Source organism: Taeniopygia guttata, chromosome 2, assembly GCF_048771995.1.
Source record: "Taeniopygia guttata chromosome 2, bTaeGut7.mat, whole genome shotgun sequence".
NCBI lineage: Eukaryota > Metazoa > Chordata > Aves > Passeriformes > Estrildidae > Taeniopygia > Taeniopygia guttata.
In genome coordinates, this window is record NC_133026.1 from 53,947,414 (window position 1) to 53,974,617 (window position 27,204).

At 37.6% G+C, this 27,204-nt stretch overlaps 1 protein-coding gene across 5 annotated transcripts in view; it reads right to left on the reverse strand.

The window, feature by feature from the left end:
* Nucleotides 1-27,204, reverse strand: part of POU6F2 (POU class 6 homeobox 2) — a 318,916-nt gene that overhangs the window by 82,541 nt on the left and 209,171 nt on the right. For all 5 annotated transcript variants that reach the window (XM_072924039.1, XM_072924038.1, XM_072924037.1 and 2 more), the window contains exon 5: nt 21,075-21,379. In XM_072924039.1, coding sequence (XP_072780140.1) covers nt 21,075-21,379 — 305 coding nt within the window. The remainder of the gene's footprint in view (nt 1-21,074; nt 21,380-27,204) is intronic.

The window sequence follows — 27,204 nt, forward strand, 5'->3', positions numbered from 1 at the left end:
TTTGTGTTTCCAGAGTCAAATCTTGCCTTAATCTGTGAAAGGTTTCTCAGTGTCACCTGGCAGGGAAGGCTCTGAATATGATGCTGTGCCAAGAGCTCTACTGATGTTTCTCACATGCAGAGTGTTTAAGAGAAACTCAAGAGTGAAAACAAGTCAGAGTCATAAAGTTCAAGCTGTGCTATGAAGACAGATTTCCCAAAATTCACAGTCACTAAGATCAATCTCATTTATACCTCTTCCATACTATGTATTGCACTTGACATTCTACAGAGTAAGATCTAATTTACCCTAGCACAATGCATTAGACTTAGAGTTTGATTCTGGACTTGTATCAAATGTCTGATGTTACCAGTAGAAAATGGAAGATCACATGCTTGCAATCACTTTGCAATAAATACTGATAAATATTGAACATTAATTAATCTGATGTTCTTTTATGAGGCCTTTAAAAAAGTTGGGTGCAAATGGAAGTATGAATCAAACATTGGGACACTGCAAATAGTGAACAAAGCAGGGCATTGCTAATTATTATGAAAAGAAAGAAATGCTTCAGACTATTAATCTATTTGAATAAAGCAGGACACTGCTAATTACCACAAAAAGAAAGAAGCGTTTCAGGCTATCAATGTATTTCCAGCAACTAATTTAAGCAAAGACATTATCTGAGCTCTGTTTCATCAAGCATTGTTTGACACCCCTGGTTTTCTCTATCATAATACTCTATAACCTCATTGTTGATCTTATAGTGTTCCTAGGATATAAAATATTTGTCCAGTCTTATATGAAGACTAAGAAAGAGGGTTTCCTGAAAAAAAACTTAAATCCAAGTGTGCAGATAGTCTTGACACTTTGCTCCTTCCTCCTCTGTGGTCTCTTTTCCTAGAAAGTAAGAGACAGTAGATCTGTCTTGATCCACTCAGATTTTGCTTTAGATAATTTCTGTTCATGTTGGGGGTCACATGAATCCAACTCTTGATAATCATGTACAGAGCCAAGGGGATACACAGAGAAAGCACCACTGGCTAAGAAATAGTCTGTCAAGAGCTTAAAGAAATATCTACCTTAAAAGATCAGAAGAGAAATGCAAGCATGAGTACCAAATAGTTTAATATGAAATAAGAAAAAAAGCATCTAAATTAAGCTTACTGTGATGCTCTGTATCAATACAAAGGAAATGTTCCTTGCAATCTCAAGAATTTCCCCCCCTACTGACCTTGTTCATAATCAATGAGCTGCAGACATACAGGTATTTCTGAGTGATGGAGCAGATCAGAAAAAAAATCTCCTGTTAGCATGCCACATGCCATTGATGGCTTAAAAAATTCAAGTGAAGTCTCTGGTGGCCCCAATGACTGCAATCGATGAGATATTGCAGTCACAGTCTTAGAGCATGATCACGCAATTTAATATTCCTTGACTTTGCTCCCCATATTATGGGCTATTAACAGGTAATCAGAGCAATGTCCTAACATCATGGCCATAACACACAAATATTACCTAGGAACATGACACACCAACCTAATGGAATATGTTCAACATTTCAGACCTTTCAGATACAGTAAGAGTGGAGGACTACAGTCACTCTTGAAATTTTACGGAGTATTATGCAGCCACCTTCTTCTAGAAATACTATTAAACCATTTATTCCTCCACAGAAAAAGGAGGTGAAAACCTGCCTCCTCCATGATATTTTGACATTTCCATAGCCTGTTCTAGCTATAATAAAGCCAGAATTAAGGTAAAACACTTGAAACTTATTAATTCCCTGGGACTACTGTAATAAATAAAAAGGTCTTTGTTCATCAAAACAAGCATTGAGGGACATAAGAATTTGGACTGAGTAGGGAATTTCAAGATTTGTGAGGAGAAGGAGAAGGGGAAAAAAAACCCCAGCAAGTTTCCTGCTTAAGAATTGTGCAGATGCAACTAGCATCGAAGACTGTGTAACTAATTATATACAAGTTAACTTTTAGGTCAAGGACAATCTGCAAGGAAGATGAGGAGCCTTCATTACTATGACCACCAAGGGCAGAAAAAAAAAAAGACCCCCTAGCAACCCATTGCACTGGCGCAGAGTGCATCGAGAGAAAATACGTCAACTGGAAAAAAAAAAAAAAGACTATAAAAACAAAAAGGTCAAAGGGGGAAGGTGTGCTGTGGTAGAGCGGAGACTCCCTGGCCACCCAGCACTGTTCTTTTGCTTAATACTGCTTGCTTAATAAATTCTTGTTAATTGATTTATCTATAATTGGCCTCCCCAATTGAATTTGTCCATAACACTACCACTCAGCTTTCATACGTGAATGATTTGCAGCCAGAGATTTGATTAAATTTGTCTTCTGCTTGAAATGCTTTCACTCTGCCCATTTCCAGGAATTCTAGGTATTTTATTAGCCCAGATGCCAGTGGTGGAGAGGTCTGTAATCAGGAGCAGGTGTAGTCCTATCCAAGCCCATCTAGTTCATGCCAATGCCACCATGAGGATACAGCATTATGGACTTCTGTGTAAGCTGTGCCTGGGATCCTGCATGTTTACTTGAGTGGCTTGTTGCTTTTAATAATCTGTCATAGTGCCTTCACTCTTCCTGGCACTGAATCTTTCTTCATGAATCCTTGCTTTGTTATATTGACACCTCCGCAGTTCTGCATCTGCAGGGCAGACCTAGCCTGGACCACCATGCATTGCTGGAGGGCTCAGATTCTACAGGGAAAGAGGTTTATTCTGAAACACCTGTTCTGAAAAAAGAACAAGGAAACAACTCATATTTCTAGACAAATATGCCGCTGTTAAAGATTCTTCAAGTATACTAGCTTTGCACATAACTACAGAATTTTCTTATCCCATCCCCAAGAGATGATCAGCATTGTAGTGCTATAGCACCACTCACAATGAAAATACTCTGCAGATGTAGGTTCACTTTGAGAATTCCCTATCTACCTGACTGGTAATGAATCTTAAATTTTCTCAAGATCATTGCTCATCACCTGAACAAGTACTGAAGAGTAAATGAAAATAGCCATCCACTGCAAAAAAAAAAAAAAAAAAAAAAAAAAAAAAAAAATCATCATTTAATGTCTGAAACAAAATGCCATCACTGCTGTGATAACAGAAGTCTTAAAGTGCATTACTGTCACTTCTCTATACACTTGAGGGCTGGCTACTGGGTCAGATGGTGCAACAGTCCATGTAATCTCCTGAATGGAAAAAAATTAGGCTCAAAGTGCCAAATAGACGCCCACAACATAATATCAGGTAAAACAAACACATACCTCCTATCACCCCTCACCAAATGTTAGAGAAATAGAGAGAAATTCCAGTCATTTCTCATTACTGTGAAGGTCAGCCTAGCTGGGAAAATTGTTTCTGCTTTACAATTCCCCAAACTGTAGAATGCAGTTAGAGTTCTGGACAAAAACTAATGTTGCATTCAAAGGGAAAAGAGGGTGATATGGCATTGCTGCAGTAATAAGAGAATTTTTTACTCTTTCCACTTCCCTGTGAACCTAATCAACTGTGACATGAGAAAATATACTGGGCTCACCCAGCCAGAATCTGACTGCCACCTGAAAATATCCTCAATATTCCACTGTTTGGGAGTTTACAATGATCCTTCCGACATCAATTTTGTACATGTACATCAAAATGCCATTAGAAATGCTTACAAACATGTCCTGCTCACAGGCCTCCACTTGGGCTCCAATCGAAGCCAGGCTGTAAAGACTCCCCAGTGGTTGAGTAAAGTTTTTTTTCGATTACTCATATGAAAGCATTTGGTTATGGAAAGGCATTTTGGGGGAGCCTGGGGGATCTAAAGATCTCCCCCCTGACCTCCTTTGTAAGCGCACTTGAATGTCATTAGAAGCAACATATATTGAAGGTACTTAAAAACCTGCCTTTAACATTTAATTAATATCTGTTGACTTACCATGCTTCCTCATTCTCCTTGAGGTTCAACAAATAAGCCACACCTTCCAAAGGCTGCAAGGATGTGGCAGGTAGTAGGAAGATGTACTGAAAGGAGAGAATGAGAACCCATGGTCTATTTATACTGTCACACTCAGTTACATGGATGGGTATGTTCCGGCCTTCATATACATGAACTATTGCATGCAAACACCACATACACGATGCAGATGGAAATTAATTTATCTTTGATAAATGCTTGGCATATTTAATGTATTATTTAGTGCCACTTTTATTATTTCTCACTGATGAAAATGTGAATAAGTCTGGTACAACTGAACAAAATATTATCAAGGTCTTCTTTTGTTCTAATATTTACAGGAAATATGACAAGTGTTTGACATATAAATTGAGCATTTGACTGACTTTAATAACCATGTGATCAATAAGAAGTGATATTTTTACAGCCTAAGTTCAATTTTTAAAGGGCCAGGGGTCATGGAGCTTTATCAAAACAATAAGGCTAAAACTTTATTTTCAGAACCTGTAATTCCTCTTATTTTAAAGTCTTTATTGACCCAATATAATTAAAAGTCAAATTTTGCTCATAAATTTTCAATTCTACTGGATCTAACATTTTGTTATTTGGCAAATTATTTTAGCTGTACTTTCTGGAAGAATTTCAACATTTCCTTATATTTGAATTAGTGTTGAGTGACAGAAAGTCACTTACATTACCTACATTGAAGATTATTTCTTTTGCTTGGGTGATATAATTTATTTTTAAAAAGATCTAATCAATCTGAATCATACATATGCTCCCCATGTATCTTATCTTTCTGAATCAATCATCTCTCCCCTTTAAAGTAGCTTAGGAAATATATTTTCAGTTTTCATTATTATAGAATGAAAACCAGCCAGATACAGTCCAAACACCAGGCAGCCATCACAGGAAAACTCTCCCATTTAAGCAGCTGATAAAATATCCTGCAACCTATAAAATCAGCCCCTCTTCTCCCAAGAGAGAACAAAGACAAACCAGTGCTACTTTTCATCTGGATTATCTACACAGCTCCTAGGGCTTGCCTAGCACTTTCAGAAATTCTTCATTAAAATTTGCAGCAGACAATTCTCAAACAGAAAAGATGTACTTATACATAGTAAGTTACACTTGTAACATTTCTCTGCCATTGTTTAGAATTATTTCCTTAGTAAAAGTTACCATGCACACTGGGACAAATAGGAGGATCAGTTCTCTTTCTGGCCTGATGAACAGTGAACTATTTATATTTCAAGATGGAAAAGTAAAAGCCCTCAAGCGTGTATTATTCTGCCAAATCAGGGCATTCACAAGCATGTGGAGACCCTGGCTGAAGCCTCATATCTGAATCAGGTGCGGTGAAAAGCTTGAACCTGAGGCTAAGATACTATTTTATGAGGTGATTTAACTAGATGCCATGAATAGATTTGCTTTTCAGTGAATCTACAGTTCTGAACAAAAAATAATGAAAAGAGGTATTGAGTTGTCCAGCTACTAAAAAAATGCTAGGAATTTTGCAAAGGAACAAGTTATAGGAAAATGAGAGTGGTTATTTCCTTGATAATTATAAACCTCAGTTCTTTAGGCAAATTGCATTTCCTCCATTCTGGACCATTTTACTGGTATGACTGACCTTATTTCATAGTGAAAACCCGTATCTGTCAGAAGTGGGAAGTGTACCAATCTTTTCTTTCTTCTCCTCAGGATGCTATGCCCATGGAAATTTAAAAGCAGCACCCTAATGTGAAGTTTATATTTTACACTTGGATTAATTTCCAATATTTTCTTATAATTTTTTTTTTCCCAAACAGTTTATTTCACTATTATTCTTTCCATTGGAACTGAAACTTTTTAGGTATTTTTATTTTGTTTATTAAGTGTCTCCTTCCATAAGTCCCCAAGAAAGTGTTTTGGTAGGACTGAAATTTTCCAGTTTTAAGCGCTTCATTTTGAACCAAATTTCTCAAATCACATGGGGTTCATGTGCATATGATAAAGTAAAAGGAAATAAATCATATTTAACAGTCTTACTTTATCCACGCAGTTTTCTCACTTGCCCTGTTTTTATTGTTTTCTTTTTCTGGTTTGAAGTCGAGTGTTTGTAGAGATGATGGAATATCCTTGGGTCTGATTTTTGCCTAATCTCTGTAATAAGATTTTCTCCTGTGACAAAATTACAAAATCAAATGAAGCATGTCAAGAAAAGCATCCAAAATTTCAATACCTATTGCTCAGATGAGGGGTAGATTCTCTTTGAAAAGAAGGCAATTTTTTTGAACTGTCCTGGAAACCAGTGCAGCATCTGACTGACCTTCAGATTTCCATGTGTGGCTATACCCTGGACTGTGATCTTATATTTTATGACTTGGAGTAAAGGATATTGTTAATCTACAGTATCAGATTAAGACTCTCAAAACCACACACTGAAGATGAGGCTTGCATGTCCTTATTGATTCATGAAGGTAAATGGAGATGATGTACACTAGTGTTGAGCATTTTTAAGCCCTGTTTAGGTTGATGGTTGTCAAAGAATATAAAGTCAGAGAGCTGAGACATGCTACATTTTCCTAGGTGGTTTGAGGTTTCTTTGTAGGTTTCCCATACATATGAATGCTATATGAGTCATGGGTACAATGAAATAACTGCATGGTAGTAGGAACAATTACTTAGTGCAAAATGGCAGTAATAACTTTTTCATAAGTAATAGCCACACCAAAGGCATTTCAGATATATATGCTAACATTTCTGACCATTATCCTTATTTTTATTTTGTGAATAATTGCTCTTTCTGTATGGGATTTTTTTTTTTGTTTGTTTGTTTTTTCCCTGCTGACTCCATTCCCCTTTCAACCTGAAGAGCCCTCAGATAAATATCTCAGGAATATCCTCTCCATGTTCCAAGACACAAGGTAGTTTAATGATTTGTGAAAGTGTCTGTTTTAGCCTTTAAATAATTTACATCATTCTATGTTTTCCTCAGAAAATTGTGGTAAATGCCCCTTCTAGAAATAACAGGTGAACTGTTCTTGTAACTTACACTTTATACTACACTACATTTGAAAATAAACAAACAAAAAAGGAATTACCACCTGCTTGATATGATCACTAATTTTTGGGAGACACAGTTACCTCTGTAGAAGAAAAGAATCAGGCTCTTTTGCTAATAGGCAAGCTAAAATTTACTACTATTGTTCAGTCATCTATGTATGAAAAAACCCCAAACAAACAAATATCAAAAGGCAGATTTTTCACCTGTCCAGCTCTCTTAGGTATATGGGCTGCTCTCATGACCCACAAGCTACGACACACCCCAAGGTAAAGCAAATGTGCAATTGCCTTCAAAGTGTTTTATTTTTCTTTTAGTTGCTCCCCTGGTATCTCGATAGAAACTTCCTATGGGTCAGACCTGGCTGCTAGCTCATCAGTTGCATAGCTTTGATCTAAATGTGCTTTACTATCTCTGCTACTTTCCTCTTTTTGGACCACTGCTGACTGACTGCCTACACACAAAGTTTTGTACTTTTACTACTATTTTCCTTAGTGTGTTTTTACCAACACAATCCTTTCTATCATTAAACTAATGTAAATATGAATTGCTTAGAGGACTTACAAAGTACTTATTATAAAGTTCCTTAATGTCGATCTATTAATATATCCATCTGTGAAGTTATACATTTAAGAGATCAGTAATTCAGATAAACACAGGATATTCTATGAGCCAGGCTGGCTTGGGCTGACCTTAGTCTGAATTTTGGCATTTGCAAACTGTCAGTTTCCTGTGATAAAACCTATAGGCACAAGCAAGGCCTTTCTAAGAAATGCAGAGGTTGAAATTTGTATCTTTATTCTTTTGAAGGCTAAATAATAATTTCTACAGTTAATCTTAGTAGTAGTGACACAGCCCTTCTGAAAATTTGATCAATGCTTATTCAAGAGACTAGCATTAGACTTTTTCACAGTATTATTTAATTTTAACTTGTCTACACCCCTTTAGTCCAAAGGCAAATAGAATATAATTACACCAGGATAGGAAAAATTAGATAAGGTTGTAGGCAGCCTTACATTCAAAAATCCCTTTTGTCACTTTCCCTCAATAACTCTGTCAGTGACGTACTATTGTATGCCTCAGTCATAATTAAGTGAGATGAAGATTATTCCAAAAAGTAAATTTGTGAGGGAACAACAGGAGGAACACATCAATACAAAGGACGCAATGGCCCACAACGCATGTACTAAAGCAAAGATATTCACTAGCTTGCTATCATAACCACTGGGTTTAGCCTCTTTTCACAGATTTCAAAGGATTTTAAAAATTAGTTTAAACTGTTGTATGATCAGGCTTTATTAAGAGATGGTTTCTGTTGGACCTCAGCATGCTGAGTACTGTCAAGTTTGGGAACAGTGTTATGAAAAGAAAGTGAATGGGAATAGGAACACATTTGGTGTCCTAGCATTTCCTCATTCTTCTGAACTTCTGTTATATCCAAACATCTTTATATACACTTCTAAACAAGATAAAGGCTGCAATAACATAAGAAAAAAGTGTATGATGAGCATATTTAACCAGTGCAATAGTTTACCACAAACTTAAAACACTGCCCCAAGTTGATACAGACCTTTAATTAAAGAAGTTGTCTACAACAAAATGGTGGCTATGTTGGGGTAATTTCTGTATATACAAAAGCCCTTCATAAATAATTTACTAAATATTTGTTTCATTGCATTGATTTAAGCTTCAGAAGTTTCCCTCTGTTTTTGAAAAATTAATGTGAACATTTTGATGAAAAGAAAAAGAAAAAACACATCTAGACCACTCAAATTCTGACTATCCAGCCCCAGGAGTTGTTCATATACATCTGTAGTTAACTGTATTAGAAGCTCTTAGCTGTTTTCCATTGCCTACACATTACTGATGTTGCTACAGATTAAGACCAAGTTTTAAAGGTGTTTCTATCACTGGTGAGTGCTTGTTATCAACATTTTAAAGAAAAGATGTGTACAAACCTTTGAAAAGTGACTGAATTCTTCAATGCCAATATATTTTGCATGTAAAATATAAAAATCTCTGTGTGTTTCATTTGAAATCTGATAAATATTTATTATCAATGCTGTTTGCTTTTAATCTGTTCAGGATATCATTCCTCCAGCTCCTTAGTACTTAAACAAAAATGGCATTTACATTACAATATTGCTTGCCAACAATCTCATTTTCTGGTTTAGTCAGCAGCCTTCATGCTTGATTAGTCTTTAATTATACAAATACCTACATATTAAAAAAGTTTTCTTTTTTCCATACTTTGAGCATGTAATTATTTTCTCTTGCATGCAATAACCTTTAATTTTAGGATTAAGCAACTGATTCTCTTTAGTATGGATGGATTTTTTCAAGTGTTAAAGCAAATTTGGGTATTGTATTACGAGTAGGAAAATTAACTTTAGGAAAACCTTTCATTAGTGCATTTGACAGCACACTGAGCAGCTGACAGAAACTTCAAAATATTCAATATATTTGAAAACAAAATGGATACCAATTCTATGTACTCTGAAGTGAGCAGCAATACTACTCTGAATTCACCACTCAGCAAGAGAGTGACGGGGGCTATGCACTTCCTCCCTTGAATATTCCTTGCTTTTGTAGTATCAGTGTTGCAGCAGCACTTAGAAGCCCAAGGCAAGATCAAGGCCTCATTGTATTATACCCAAAATTGTAAGGTTTCCAGTATAAAGTGGTGATCAAACAATGGTAGGGGAATCAACAAAGGAACAGAAAGGCAAAGTGACATCCCAGACAGTGGCAGACCTGGGACTTCAGTCTCATCTCCTGACTCCAACAACATATTTACTATACCACTTTGTTTCCTGATGCAAATTATTAGTCAAAAATGAATTCAGTAAATAAAGGCACAATTTGGTAATGAGATTAGAGGTAAAAATATGCAAATTTAATATGGCAGTAAAAGAATTCTCTCATCTTCTTTTCCTGCAGTCTTCACTCATGAGAGCATGGAATGCCAAGTTTGGGTCTACAGGACTGACATATGTTATCTCTATACCTGCTTTTACATTTGAAGTGCCAGTGATTTCCCCCTAGACATAGTCTTTGAATGTCTATGGGGAAAACATCAAGGGTTTTTAGAATGGCTTGGTTTTCTCAAGATCTGTTTATTTTTATATTTGTTTTACATGAACTGAAAATTCTGTCAGACACATTTTGATTGCATGGTGAACATGTTTCAGAGACAGAAGACAGCTAAAAAACCCAAACAAGGCAGCTGCATTTCTATAGAGTTGGGGTGGGAGAAGAGCAGGAAAGCTCCATAACAGCACGTTGAGCTTGCTCCTATCTCATTTGAGTGCTGTGAGAAACTTTTTGCCTACTTCCCTCTTAGCAGAGTTAGGTTTTGTTATAAAGTAAAAAGTTGCAGACACAGAGGTAGGATGGAAATGCACACAGCATCTTACTCCAAAATGGTGATCATTGATGCCAATACTATTTTTGCCATGCCAATACTGTTTTTTTAAAATCTCTTTCCCACTATAATAGGCCAGTAGCAATAAAGGCACTGTGAGTAATAAAGCCTTTTTTTCTCCCTCCTCCTTTTCCTAACATTTTCCACTTCTTCCCTGAGATCAGGCCCTGTCCTTGAGGAATTCTACACTGATGAAAACTGCACCCTCAGATCAATCCTGGGAATGAGACTGACTTCACCTTACTTGCTCCTTCCTAGGTCTTGATCCCAGTATAGCCCTGGTCCTCATCACCTTCCCCATGGCCCATGGAACACTTTCACTGGCAGCTCTACTTGTCACTCTGTGAGGTGTCCCCAAGTTCCTGGGAAAAGGCCAAGAGCTGATCAGCCCTCTACCATTTTCTGTCCTGTTCCATCTGGAGCCACCAGTCCACAAGGATACTTCAACTGGAGCAAGAGCAGTAAGAGACAAAAGCAGCACTCTACTGGATTTGGCTCTCTAGAAGACTGAAAAGAGAGTTATAGGTTTACTATGGTGAAAATCATGAGTGTATTAAAAGCTAACAATTTTTATATCTCTTACTATCACATTAATTCAGAATCATCTTTTGATACTAATTTACTGGCCATCTCTAGCAAAGAGCACCTTTCTGTAATGTGACTGGGCCTATATTTTAGGTTTTTCTTTGTAGCATCAGTATTTTTGCTCAAAGACTAGGACCCCCCCAAATCTGAGTGCTTCCCCAATGCTTTTTACAAGCATGTAAATATTTCTTAATAATTATACAAAGATATTGCAGGGGTGAGTGCTGCTTTAAAAAATCTCATCTCCTTTAAGAACCAGAATGCACAAACATGATTCCTATAGTAAAAGGAGAATCCTAGCAATATATAGAGTGCTGTTTCCATATGTGTCTTCTGGAGCTGAGTTCAGTTTTGCCTTCCAGTCTCTTTCACAAATATAACCTAACTAATATTCTCCAACTGGAATCCTCACAGGATATTAGGTCATGTCTAAGCTATCTGAAATAAGTCAAGTTCCTGTCCTGTGGGAAATTATCTGAAATTATCCTAATTTATCATGTATTCTGATGCAAATGAAGAGGAAAAAATTAATATATGAAAAAACCTTGCATTTGAAAATGATTAAGTATTCTAGCAGATTTCAAATCATCACTATGAATTAAATTATTTTCAACTTCTTTTGCTAAGCCAATATTTTTAGGCTATTCAGTATAATAATTTTTTATAAATGTATTAAGCTGATTTTAAACAAAAGGTATACTTAGTCATTTCAATTTACCAGGCCTAAAATAGAAAATTAAAAGGAAATTTTGGGCAAGGAAGAAACCAACTTTATATAATTGCACCACTGTTGGAAAGCAAAACCACTTAGAAATTTCATGAGTAGTCTAAGATATTACAGTATCATAACAAAAATGGTGTGTATTTCAGAGGTAAGATATCTTTTTTTTCTCTGAGACTCATAATGCCCATCTATCTTTTCTTGCTCTCTTTCCTTTGCTTAATTCCCTTTCTCAGCTGGTGACAAACTTCTTTATTTCTTGACTTTGTCCTGGATCAGTAGCAAAAAATACAGTGGTGCTACAAGACAAGTTGTCCTAAAAATCTTGCAAACCTTGCTGGTAGAACAAATGCTGGAATTGTAGAAAGTATCTGTTCCAGATGAAAATGTCATGCTGGGGCCCCTTAGATCCACAACCCATCACCTATCAACATGGATTCAATTAGTAATTTGTATACTAAAAAGTAAAAATATAATACATAGTAGAATATATTATAAGTACAAAATTTAAAAATAAATTTTAGGATCATTATATCTACAAATTATCAAGCCTCATTATTGATTTCCTACTTGCTAAGAAGGTGTGTTGGTTATGCATGGCCTGGCTTTTAGTAGTGAGGGGGCCATGGAGGTGGCTTCTGTGAGAAGCTGCTGGAAGCTTCCACCACGTCCAGCAGAGCCAATCCCTGGTGGCTCTGAGGATGGACATGCTGCTGACCAAAGCTGGGCCAATTAGAGATGGTGTGATAACCTCTGTGATAACATATTTAAGAAGAAAATCAAAATAAAGTGGGGGCACAGGTTTTTTTTCTAGCCAGAGAAGAGGAGAAAATGAGAGCATGTCAGGAAAACAATATGCAGACACCAAGGTCAGTGAAAAAGGAGGAGCAGGAGATGCTCGAGGTGCCAGAGCCAGGATTCCTCTGCAGGCTGTGGTAAAGACCATGGTGAAGCAGCTGTGCCCCTGCAGTCCATGGGGGTCCATGGGGGATGCAGAGATCCACTTGCACCCCATGGGGGTGGTGCTCACACTGGAGTGGGTAGATGCCCTGGAGGAGGCTGTTGGCCAGGGGGAGACACTGTGGAGAGAGGGGGCCCTGCTTCCAGGCTGGAGCAGCCTGTCCTTGGAGGGCTGCACTCCGTGGAAGAGTGACCCACATTGCAGCAGCTTTGGGAGGACTGTTCCCTGTGGGAGGGACACACATTGCAGCAGTTTTGGCAGGACTGCTGCTTGTGAGATTGAAACCACATCGGAGAAGTTCATGGGGAGCTGTCTCCTGTGGAAAGGGACCCCATGGCATAGCAGGGAAAGGACTCCTTTCCCTGAGCAGCATAACAAAACTTTAGGTGATGAACTGACCAAAACCCTCACCCCCTTGTCTCCCTGTGCTGTCGGTGGTAAGGAGGTGGGGGAAAAGTTAGTTTTAAGGACTTATTTTACTTCTCATTATTCATCTCTGACTTTGTTAGTAACAAATTCACTTTGTACTTCTAAGCTGAACCTGCTTTGCCCATTCAGTGTTTCCTCACGGTCCTTATCTCAACTCATGAACCCTTTGTTGAATTTTTTTTCTCTCCTCTGTCCAGCTGTGGCAGAGGAGGGTGAGTGAGTGGCTTTTGTGGCTGCCTTGCATTTGGCCAGTGTCAAACCATGACAGAAGGAAATGTACTGCTAAATGCCCTTTTTTTTTTAAATGATCCTAATTTTCTTATGTCCTAACCCACAAGGAGTTCTTAGAAAGACACATTTTCTGACTATGTCTGAGGTGGTAATCTCTGACTTATTTTCCAGTTTTCACATAATTGTTAATAACTTCAAACAAAAGTAGAAGTTTGGTGGAGAAGGGCAAAAAATGAAACAAGAAGGATTTGGACAGCCCATGTTCCCCATCTAGCCCCTTTGATAAAAGGATATTTTTTCTTTTGCCTAAATTGTTTCTAGTTGCACCTCTAAGGTCAGAATAAGCCAAGAGAATGAAAGGAACAAGCATCCTGATGGGCTGCCTGAAGCTGCCTGGTGTTACGGATCAGCGTAAAACCAGCTCTCTTTCCTCTGCCTGGGCCGATGTAATTCACTGGAGTGGCAAATTACATCAGACCTACAGCTGTAACCCGACATTATGATTAATTTGATCAGTAATTTCTCCTGTTTTTCATTTTAATCGGTGTGACTATTCTGCTGTGGCAGGTCTTTCAGATCTAATTAAGATAAATTTCAGAGTAAAAGACTTGGCAGAATTTTCGAGTCAAATCCGAGCGTCAAGTGTGAAGACCTGCAGCACTAGTCAATCAATTTCCAGTAAAGACGGCAGACTGTAACTCAGCAATCAACCCATTAACACTTAAGCAAATTTCATAATCTCCAGGCCTGTGCTTAGTTACTCTCTCAAAACATTCTGGCTACCAATAAAAAGGAAAAAGTATTACTCTTCTTAAACACCTGCATCTGTTAAAACCACCAACAGTATCCAGAAGTGGATACTCTGACAGATCTCAACAATACTGCCAAAAAAAGGCTTAATTTTAAAATTTAAAACACAGTCTAGAAAGGCTTTTTTTTTTTTTTCTCCCTAGCAGTATATAGGGGCTGAGCAACCTCTTTTAGGTGCTTTTTTGTGCAATGAGCCTTAATGATATAACATAAGGACTGTACCACCTACAAAATATTACTCCTCAGATTCAATAAGACCCAAGCCCACCAAGTTCTCAGTATTCCCTCAGTTTACTTGCTTCCAAGTAGAAAAATTATTTTCCTGTGTGACTAGAAACCTGTGATGACTTGCAATTTTTTTTTTAATACAAAGAGATGTGGGATATGAAAAAGAGGGGAAAATAAAGTAATGCTTTAGAATATTCTCTACTTTCTTTAAAAATTTTTGGAAATATGAGTGAAAAAATAAATTAAGATAAATCAATGCTAACATAACAGATCAGCTTGATTTATAAGAGTATCTGAAAGGCTGTGTCAACTTTTTCTGTCCTTAAGATCCCCAAGGGTCCTACTCTCTGCCTAGAGAGGCTTTGGAAATAGAAGACCTTGGGATATGTATCCTTTCCCAAATTTGTTCTGGGAGGATGTTATTTATTTATTTTCCCATGTATTAAATACTTCAGTTGCTTTAGGGAGTTTATTAAATGTTCCCATTTCAGAAGCCAGAGCAAGCTGTTTGCTGGGCAAACAGCTCCACTCTCCTTCAGAGAATTCTCTAGCAAATGGTTCTGTTATTAGCCTCAGCATCTGCCCCCTGGGTGCTAATAATGCCAGTTGTTTTGCTCAAAGATTAATTTCCTTTGCTTTAAATGTGAGTCAGACACCAGTCCTCCTTGTGCTTCTGAAATAGCAATAGCTGCAGAGTATATTTAGATGGACCAGCCAGCCAGTGCTCCATCTCAGAAAAGGTTTCCTCAGGAAATGAGAAGACATGATTATAAAGTCTGTTTGAGATTGTTTAAACATCTCTGCTATGTTTAAATGCAGTATTAAACAGCTTTACTGGAGGAACTTCTAATGCTTTAAAGACCCCCAAAACCATTGAACTACTGGGAGAAGGAAGACTGTTGAGGAGAAGATCTGGAATTCTGTTCACTGTGTGGATGGACACAAATCTTACACACAACTGAAACTAGCTTTTTTGTGGAAGAGACACTCATGGATCTCCAGGGAGACATGAGTACTAGCAGCACTCAGACAAGCTAGGCACAGCAGGAAGCCAGCTGGCATACCTCTGCACTGTGCACCAGGGCCAGGGTACAGCACAGTGCAGAGGCTCCTGAGTGTCCAGCCAGGATAAACTGCCATGTTGTCATATCAGAGCAGCCCAGCTGGTGGAAGACCCTGAAAGGATGAGTATGGCCATGGAAGTGCCAGAAGAGGTGAGCAAAAAAGAAGAAAGGAGGCCCTTGTGGCATGAAAACTCAGATCCAACAATTTCTCAAGCAGAGCTCAAGTTGGTGAACAGTAACATCTATGTGCACTGGCAAAAAGAAGAGCACTAAGCCAAAAGAAGAGTGCCTGAATCACAACAGCATTTGCAGTGGGCAATAACCATGTGTGTGTGTGTGTGGTACATGAGTATCAAAACTTCCTCACTAGTGGAAATTTTTACACATTTATCAACCCACAAGAATCTTTACAATACTATAGGAATACACAGAAATCCAAAACTGTCAGTGGAACAAGGTGTTCAAATCTTTCAGTTTGAAATGAACAGCAGATGAAATAAGCAAAATATTTTCAACAGATCACCAAGCGTAACCCAATTTAGCTGACAGCAGGGGACTTTCCGTGCTTTAGAGCTGAGACCTAGGTCATACCAGTATCTCCTGGAGATCCACCCAAGATCAGCACTTCAACTGGCTTACTCTCACCAGGTGATGAGCATGAACCTTCTCAAATAAATGTCTTCTTGTCTATATCACCTATCACCTTGTGATGTGGGTTATCTCACTCCCTATTGATGCCAAAAATTAGGAGATTTTGACAATGAATCCAAAGCACAGCATTTATTCACCATTTATAAAATATTTCTTTGTCAAATTGATTACTTAGCAACTTGGGAACAGATTTAATCAGTCATACATTGATACATTGCACAGTATCTTATGCAGAAGAAGTTAGATAATTTTAGCAAAACAAAGCAACCCACCAGACTCAGTGGGATTACTGGTGTCATAATCTCAATCAAATTTTCTTAATCTCAGGATTAAATAAACATGAGAAAGATAGAACAAGTCTCGGATGCGAACACAATCATAAAGACAGACCAAAAGAATAATCCTTGAAAAACTGGCCTTTATCAAGCTGACAGAGAACTTGGTTGTGACTTCGGTATCTTAAAGGTATGTAAATATGTCAAAGTCTCAGAAAATATTGAGATTTCTTCAAATCTGATTTTGCCTTAATGAGAAGCTAACCAGTGAATGAGGGCAGAAAGGGAAGGGGGAGTTTGTTTTGTGTGACTATTGGAGCCTAAGACATCTGTATATATATCCTCCCTCATTTGCAGCTGAGTATTTCAGCCTTTCTGCTTTTCTTTGTTCCTTTGTTATAAAAGTGTTGAGTTTCCAAATACATTATTTAAGATTAGTATGAAAATTTAATCTGAAGGAGGTTCTGGTTTTGGTATCCTAAAGTTTGCTATTACTTGGAAGATTTTTGTGCTGTTGTCATCTCCTCACTTCTCTTCTTCCCTATTTTTATTGTTATTTTTTTCTCAGTCATCATCTTCCATCAGCTGCAGCTTTTGTAGGTAGACTTCTGTGACAAAAGAGACTCTTCAGGAAAGAGTTCTGAAAATGGTCAGAATAATTTTACAGTAAGAAAATCTCAGGGGAATTTCCTGCTTGTCTGTTCTTATTCACACACAAACAGAACAGTAGAAATGATTGAGAATTTGTCTATTCCTACAGTGTAGCACTCCCTTTGCAGGTCTGGCTATGTGTACAATTGTCTTGTCCATATCTCTAAAATATACAGTGAGAGTCAGCACCATAAGCTAACCAATTTTTTGCAGCCGCCTAAATATATTTTGCTGGTAGAAAGTGCCGTATATTTGTGGTCAAGCAGAATAATTAGTTACTTAGTACTATGCTCATCTGATTTGATACTGCATATAATCAAGTTCTTATGGCTCCAGAATTTTAATTGCATGGAATCTCTGTAAGATGTTCTATTTTACAGAGATATCTATCCTTTGAAGTTGCAACATGCTGACCATTCAAGAGCCCATATGTTTTGCATGTAATAACACCAAACATTCACAGTCTAAGCATAATTGGAGAAGTATATTTTCCCAGAAGTAAAGGTTTTGAAGTCCTCAACTTATATGTCTTTTGCCTCTGTATTCCTTTGTCTCAATCAATTAGAACAATGAAAATAAACATCAAACTATGATTATCTTTATGATGAATTTCACCATTTTAGAAAGTAAAGATGAGAGTCTTCGGTCATCTGCCTAGCCCACCACTTCCCAAAAGAGATCTCAGCTTTTAAAAATTATTCTCTGGTTGTTGTCTCTTGCAAATCAACAATGACCCTGCAGTGTTTGGTTTTTACCAGTGTAAATCTGGAGCATCTTCATTAATATTAGCAAAAAATTAATATCCTGGAACCTAAAGGGAGGTTTTACATCTTTCTACGCAATCATTAAAAGACCCCATAGAAATAGTTTTCTAACTACAATCCAGCCCACTGAATCATATGAAGAATAGTGTTAAAAGTAGAGCACAGTATTAAATAATAATCTGACAAGAATAATTCTGAGACTTTTAGTTGGTATACACTGCACCAGCATTATTTATTTCTGATCAGCTAGCAAAGTACCTCATGCAGGTATACCTAAGTAAGTCACTTTCATTTAATTTACCATCTGAAGGACATGACAGCATCTGTACATTTTGAGATGTAATTGCTGTTATCCTTCAGCTTTTTGAAACAAACACAATCATCCTCCTGAATTACTGACTTTCCATGACAATTTTTTGAGGTTGCATTTTTTAAAACTAATATCTTTCAGACAGATCCTGAATAATGTAAGAGGATAAAGCCCACGTGAAAAAAGTCAAGAATTCAGAAATTAAATTTTAGCTGTCAAACTTTAACTTAGTTGTTCTTTATTCCCTTAATATTCTTCAAAGAAAATCCATTTCACTCTAGTTCATAAAGAACATTACCCTAGAGGACATACTACCTCTGACTTTTGTTTCAGGTTGATTTTTAAGTTGGAGCATTAAACCTAAAAAAACCCCCACATTGTAAGCAGCTATTATGAAGAACTGCTGCCAAACATGTGCTCCCTCCTTTTTTTTTTTTTTTTAACCACCTATGTGAAATAAAATAATTTCAGATCCAATCCTCAAGACGGATGTATGAGGGTAAGGCAGCCTTTTTCTGCAGGATTTAGAATGGAAAGACAAATTTAATGGAGAAGATGTTATCCCTGCTCTGATTTAGAAAAGTACCCAAACAACCATACACAAAGTAAAACATCATTTCCTCTGGAAATATTTCTGAGTACCACTTGTTTGCACATAAAAGTGTCTCAGAATTCCTGGTAATGGGACAGAGCATGGTTCAAGTTTTAATTACTTCTAAGGAAGCTTAAGCAGTATTGAACTTGCTGTAGAAATGCTGCAGAGATGGCTTGAAGGCACAAGTAATGACCCTATACACATCACTTAAGGTGAGGGCTGAAGTAGTATGCTCAATTCTGGCTTCTCTTGTGATTGTCAGTACACAGCGTATTTGTATCTGTGAACAAACTTTGGGATTTCATGGCTATTTAAATGGTGAGGTTCAGAGAGGAAAGACCATTAAAACTACTTATTTATTAGCAAGTTTTTAATGCTGAGCCAGAACTAACACCTAATGACTTCTAATTCCTTCATTACTGTTCTGAAAGTAAACCAGACATGCAACTGGCTTGGCAGCACTAGCTGAGCTCAGTCCAGGGGAAATGACAGATCTCTCATAATGGTGTATTTCATTAAATTTAATCCCAATTCCTAAACCATTCAAGGGATAGTATTTGAACTAAAATGACCTCAGAGTACTTGGTTCCATTCTTTCACTTCTGTTGTCTGCCACATCCAGACTGCCCTCAGATGTGTAGTTGTGAGCATAAGGATGCTAAAGAGAGAGACATGCCAAGGTACCTATGTTGTCTTGTTATTGGCATCTAAAAGGAAAGCTTTTACTTACTTTTATTGTACTTCTGAAAATGAGAGATAACCCAGGGAAGCTAACAGTTGAAAGCACCTGTAGATCAGAGATGGGACTGAAAATACTAATATTCATCTGAGATTTACATTGGGACCAAAGGCTATATAAGACCTAAGACCTCAGATGCATTTAGTACAACCTTCTCAAGGTATGTTTTCTGAGATAATCCAACTTCTTCCCTACTCCAACTCTAATTTATGTGTGCATTTGCTTTGTTTGTAGAACTTAATGACTTTTGAAACACACTATTTAGCAGGCAGCTTTAGCAAAATATCACGTGTACAGTTAGTGTGCATACATTACAGCTGTACTAAGACAATAAAATGTAACAGAAGATCCCCTGAAAATATCCGTGTCTCTGAATGTCAATAATCTGCATATAAAAAGCCCCAAAGCACTGACTAACATGATAGATGGGGTATTAAGTGATGCAAATGCAGTCCTTAAGACAATACAGAGAAGAAGCTTTAGAAGCATTATTCTCTACTCTAAGAAAAAGTTCAGCAAGCAAGGACACATCTCTTGCAGACTTTTAAGTCTATTATATAAACCATTTTAAAAAATCAGATTTCATGCAATTTAGTTGAAGTTCAGATTAATGCGGGTTTAACTGGCCACATGCAAGAAAAGCTTCTTGTAAACCAATTCCCTTAATTGTCTAAAAAAGGATTGTTTAATTATTAAGCTAATGCAGTTTTATTTCTGCAGGAAATGGATCCAAATCCATCAGTGTGGATAAAATATTTTAAGTGGTGTCTCAAAATTTAAAGACTAAAGTTGATAGAGACTTTTCTGGCTTCTAAGTGCAGTTTCACTGCCTAGTGAATAAGACTCCATTCACTTCACAGACTACCCTGGTGCTCAGAATCACACTACTTATGGGTACAGTCAAAGCTGTTCTTGCACAGTGTGAATGTGGGAAGACACATATCAGGCAAGAACACCCAGCTCCAAGAACATAGGACCACCAGACCAGACCTCTCCTGTTTCTGCCCAGGACTTCTCAGATGGGCAGAGCTGAGCATCAGTATGGATGTGGTAGCTGCTGATTCATTAAAAAATAACCATATCATTGGAATGAGCATCAATGAATGGCATCAACTGGCATCCTTAGCTTTGGAACCTATACTAAGAACCTTAACAGAAGTATTTGATTATTAGCAGGATAAAATTTAGGACTGTGATTTCAAGAGGAGAGGTAACACATCCACACTATGCACATGTCCATCAACAGAAGCTGATAGTCAGGATCATCTCCTAATGAACCAGTAGGAACTCTCTTAAGTTATCATAAAGGGTGAATGCTGGGCAAATGTCTTTTGTGAATGTCATACGATGAGTCTGTGGAAAAAAATTAGAGTTTTCTATGAATTTTATGACATGAGGTTTTAAAAGCAAAAGACATTTATTCTTCAGGAAGCAGCATCCTAGAACCATCATTAGGTATGTTTTTCTGGTTCATCAGGGCTTTTTAGCTGTTCCAAGCCAAGTGCCCATAAGGGTTGAGTAACACAAGGTGGAATTTCTCAGCCTGTGTGGTCAGAAGGTGTAGCTTTCCCTTTGTTTCCCCTTGCAGTAAGAGAGACTGTACATGCTGTTTTTAGACCTTTAGGGATTTGTATGTAGTGTCCTACCTGCAATGGATTTGGTGAAGTAAGAGGAGATGGAAGGCCATGCCCTGGTGACTGGCTGGGTTTCTGAGGGGAGCTGGAGGACTGTGAGGGTAGAGGTGGCTGGCTCTGGCTCTGGGGCTGTGTTTGGTTCTGCTGTGGTGGTGCTGATGGCTGTGGCTGTGATTGCTGGGTCTGCTGGGCTGGCTGTGGAGTCTGTGCCTGCTGAGCTTGCTGCTGCTGGCTTTGCTGCTGCTGCTGCTGCTGTTGATGCTGGAGCTGCTGAAGATGCTGAAGCTGTTGAAGCTGGGAGTTCAGGGATGAGGTAGCTGTGAATTGAAGAGAGGGAAGGGAGTTATACAAGTTTCAGTAATACCTACTGCATTAAAAGTATTCTGGATAAAATTCTGGTTCTGTTACTTTGAGGAACACACTGCTTAGAAGACAGCTGGCTCTAGAATTCAGGATGTGGGAGGAAATTGTTCCCATCAATAATAGCCTGTGGTTCTGCCTGTGTAATTCTGTGGTAAAGAGCCAGATTCCCTGGGGGCAATGAAAGCAAACCTTTGAAAGGGCTAGAGGTCTGCCCACAGAATGGGGCTCAGAGCTGACCAGGAGGGGCTCAGACAAGTTTACCAGTGAAGCCAATAGGAATATTCTCTGCCTATAGAAGAGAGGAACAGATTGTCACTGTACTTGTAAGTATAGCAAGAACTCATAACATGAACCACTGCTATTATGTAAAGGAGGAGAAAGTCATCGTCATAAAAGGAAGGATACTCTGAAAATAACTTTGTCATGTCATTATGCAGTAGGTATCAGGAAATAAAACATTCAGCTGTGAAATTTCTTGTGTGATGCCTAGGAAGCAAAAAATATCTAATAAAATGTGTGTCCCTCTGAAATAAGAACTGCTTCTTATAATTCACATCTAAAAGCTATAAATTCCTTCATGTAACTTGCACTGCTCACTTACTCCTGATAGTTAAGATCTGTTGTGCAGCATATGCTTCAACTATGATGTTTGGAAGTGCATGGCTCACATCAGTCTGCTAGCACAAAAGGCAAACTTTGTTTCGCAGAGACACTTTCTAACTGACTAGGACATTCATTAAATTCAGGAAGACAGGAAGTGTGTCATAGGGATGTCACTAAGAAAGAATAGCTTTAAGCTGCAGCAAGAGCATCACAAAAGACTGATGCTTTCTGGGATTATGTCCTGAACAAGTCACCTCAGTCTCCAGCCATAGAGACGTTAATCAACATCTTAAGGGTTGAATTAGTTAGCTGTAAGATCCCAAGAGAAACAACTTGCGAGGTCATTATGACATTTTTTGCTCTATATACTGCTTTGCCAGCACCACCTTGTATTCTAATTGCACAGAAGCAAAAGTAAATTGGGAATGGATTAAATTTGTTATTTTTTAAATGGCACTCAGATTTCATGGCCAGAAACTCTGTAGATCAAGTTATTTGTGGACTGGCAGATAAAGCCAAGTCATCTCCACTTTCTTTTCATGCCGACATCCCTATTTCAGCCTTCTAGATGTCTACGCCCTGAGGCTGAACCTGAGGTCTAGGTGCAATTTATGAAATCAATGAGCCATAAACTGGAATAAAAAAAGAAAAAAAGAAAAGAAAATGGAGAAAGATGAGGCAGAAAGAATAAACCAGAAAAGGCTGTGAGAAGGAAAAGTATAAGACTTGATAGGAAGAGCTGTTGGCTCTCCATTCCCATGCTCATAGCTGGTCTAAATTTTCTTTCAACAGATGCAGAAATCAAACTAGAAATATGCTTTAACAAGAATTATAGCCATGTGTATGTGACTTCAGCAAAGAATCCTAATAATTCAAAGGAGGACTGATAACACCAATATATTTCTATCAAGAAAATTACTCATAGAATTTTTGTGTTTCAACACAAGGCAAAGTGACCATCAGATTAAAAACATGCATGGTATCTCATGCAAAAGAAATCACCCTGGAGAAGTAAGGGAACACTCCCATCAATTTCCCAATGAGAATTTGTAACTAAATGCCCCAAAGCCAACAGGGTAGTGAGTGGAAATATAATCCAAGGCATGTGAGAACCAAGAAGGTGCGTATACAAGAAAGCAACTTCACAGATTAATTAATGATTCATATCAAGAATCATCTCAGATGGCAAGGAAAACCATTCACCAATTCTATCGAGGCAGAAAGATCCTTACCATTCCCACAAGGAAAAAATAAATCTAGATCAACTCTTTCTATTGTGCAGGCTATTTCTTCACCTGTGATAGCTTAGCAGACTAGATGAACCACTGATAACCAGAACCAAGATTTCAAACTGACTCTTACTGAATCCACAGACTCCAACAGAGAAATTAATTAAATGACATCCCACAGACACATAACTTCTAATCCACATGGCTCATGAAGAGGAATGAGGGACTGTTTTATGTTATGTGTGCACAACTGGACAGGAGGAGACAAAACCTTCTTATCTAGGACTGGAAAGGTTTGCTTTCAGTACTGCTCAACACCTGAATATTGGTGAAAGCAGGAAGATCAATATTCTACCATTCACTTTTGTACTGGAAATGAAAACATTCTTGCTGGGGTAGAAGATATATCCCTGAAGGATAATCTGATTAATTACTTCATGGAAAGGTTTCCGAGTTTATTGCCAGCAACTGCACAAAAATATTCAAATAACTTCTTGTGTTTTCATGTCATTCCTTTAAAAAGCCTCTCTGAAGCCCATCACCACGCTGAGCTATAAATAGTATTGAAGTGGCTTAGAGAGGTATGATTGTTTAATATGCTGTTGCTAAACAAACAGATAAGGAATTGGAAGGACTGTTAGATCAGTAAAGGTGTTCTGAAAGCCACACAGTAGGTGCACCATGAAGGTGGATTTAGGGCTGTGGATCATGCCTGTAGTCTGATGTTCATGCTGCCAGATTGCACCTCCTCTCACAATGTGTGTACTATCCACAGCAGGGGTTGTATCATATTATTGTTTGCAATCAAATCCAATCCAACTCCCAGAGCTTGCTTGCATAGCTCATCCATTATAAATAGTATACCTGTCTAGCATTTGTCACTTTCTGCAGAGCTTGGAGCCTGATGGAATTTCAGGTGGTACAACAGTGCTATGTCTGCATGTATAAAAAATAACATGCACTGCCTACCTCACAGGAATCTGGCTAACAGGTGGATAAAACGTCGACATATTTTAGTGAAAAGTGCTACTTTCACAATTGCATTCAAGAATTAAAAAGGCTTGCAAAGAATCGCAGAAAGTTCTTTTTATGGCTAAAAAGTTCACCAAAAAGAACATTACTTTAAAAGAGAGACACAACTAAAACTGTATGCAAGCAATAAAAAACTGTGAGGAAAATCCACAAAAGCTGTGTGACATTTCAACTCTCTGTAAAAAAATACATGTTGCATATATACCAGGTATCCAAGATGATGGTAAATATAACTGATGAGGAAACAATTGCGTGTGGGGTTTTAAAACCTATCATTCAACAAACTTCTTGCTTGCTGTGGTGTTGTGGCAGACTTTCCATGAGATCACCACACAGTTTATGATCCTACTTTAAGCAGATTATACGTACTCATGGTATCAAAGCAGATACATTAGAATAAGAGGCATGGAGCTCAGTGGTGGATATCAAGAGGCAGTGAAAGCAAACTTTCTGATCTCCTAGGTCATCTACTGCGATACTTGTCACAGATCTCAGGCTACTTTGTGGATTAGACAAAGTTACGACCAAAGGTACATACTCCTCCTCGACTTCCTTTGGGGGATACCTTAGGTATAGTGTTGCCATGCATTTACAATATTCACACAAAATATGTCATTTCTTATTCTATTCCTCTGCTGGTTACCTACACAGGAAACTAACATGAAATGAAAATGCCCTTCTGCCAAATAGAGTGTTACAGGGGAAAATTCACCTCTGAGGCAACCATGCTGAAAGAAGCAGTCTGATCCATAACAGGGGGATGAGTGAAGTTTGGTTGCAGTAAGCAAACTGAAGAGGCTCTGTCTTCATTTCCCAAGTCTGATTAATGGAAAATAGTAGCAATTGTCTGCTGCCTCTGGCTAACATGTTGTGACATATGTAGGGGAATATCCCTGGTTTTACTTTAGGTTAAAACATACATTTTAAAGTTTAATCATGATTCTCCAAAAAACAAGGAATATAAGTGTGCTCACAAATGTTTATGTAATGAAAACAATTTAAAATTAGGACTCCTCTTCCACTTTTCCTTCAGAATATAAACTCAGATTCTTAAGACCTCTACAGTGTTTGGCAGAAGATCAAATTAATATTCAGGGATTCAAATTGTATCTAGAATCTGCTCTTGTGGATAACCTTCATATAAATTCTTATTTATTTTCTTAATGTTTTGTGCATGTTTGTTTCTGTGTAAAGAGGAAGGAGGGGTAGGAGGAATAAGAAACAATTTTAGCTTACAAACAATTGTGCTACTCTAGCTTCTCTCCTCCTTTTTACGTAATTGCACAGTTGTTCTTCAGTGCCTTGATACAATATACAATGGACTAAAAAGAAGAAAATCATACATTAAACCTTTTCTTATTTGACTGAGCACAGATCTTGACTCCTGTCATTTCAAGGGCTTAATGCCTTTTTCCACTTCCCCTGTAATGGAGAATGGATTTGCATTGCCTTAAACTAAAAAGTGTAACTAACTTTAGCATTGCGTTTGAACTGACATGGCTCGCTTTTTTTTCCACCCTATTGTTTCTTTTCTAATGAGGTTTATGCCTTTCTTTTCTTTGAAACAGATTTCTAAAGATTGAATACACACACTGAACAATCTAATGCAAGCTCACATTTACATTCTCTCCCTCCTGGGTAATGAGGGGTAGGTTAGCCAAATACCCATGTTTTTCCATACGCTTGGATTTTCTTCTTGAGAGTAAAATGTGAGTTCTTTTAAATATGTTAGCATTCTCTTTGCGAAAAAAAATCTCTTAAGGGTTGGACTTGTGGCTGAAGAGATTAGTAATGGGATACAGAGCATATTATTTCTAAATCACTGGCTCAAATTCAGTCTAGGTCAATATAGGGAACAAAAGTCATCGCTCTTTAATGGTGTATTTGCATGTTTTCTACTGTACAGAAGATGTATTAAATGTATAGAAGTCTTATTCACACACAGATATCCACAGAAAGCCTGCCTGCATTGGAAGAAGTTTGTCACACAATCAAGGTAATAAATTGATGGTCTCACAGCATTTAATGAGGAAGATCAAAAAGACTGTGGTCTTGGATGGCATCAATTGACATCATTATCTGCACTTTCAGCAGACAGGCTAAGAATGGAAAGAGTACACGGATCAAGTCATCTCCTTGCTCCTAAAGGCGATCACTCAAGGTTACAGCTGCAAAACACAGATGGGGTTATGGGGAGAAACTTGTATTGCCAATAGTCCTCTGCACTAATTCTGCAGATAAACAGAAGATTTCACTTTCTAGTGTTGTCATATCCAGCATCGTTCATGAGCACTGGATTCACTTTAAAGAATGTAGGCAATAAAAAGGAAGTATTAAGAAGAAAAACCATCATAATTTATATGGTGCCTGTGGTGTCTCTACATTTTGATGAATGCTGGAACCTCCCTTAAAAATGATCAACTGCATTAAATAAATCTGACTTTTTTTCCTTACCAAACTTTAAAATGTATGATAATCCACTAAAATCTTGAAAAGAGAAAAAAATAAATAAAAAATAAAATAAAAAAAAAGAACAAAAAATTCTAAAGTGGAGAGATTGACTAAGTATCAGGACAAGTATATTTGGAATAATTTCCATTTTAAGATAATCTAGGGGCTATTTTCCTCTAGTTTGTTACAAAACTGTAAGTAAAGTTCCCTGAGTGTATTGTAAAAATTGCATTAACCTTTTTAAGATGCTCAAAGGCAAGAACAAGCTGGAGAAATTAGACTTTAATAAGCCATTTACTTTCTCAGTTCAAATGGGACCTTAGGTCTCATATTGTACAAATGGTTGAAACCGTAACTGAAGTCAGGGTATCATCAAGACACAGAGGATCAATCAGGATGACTTGTCTTGGGAGTCTTGTTCAAAGCCAGGCAATTAAACATAGTATGACAACACTGTAAATTAT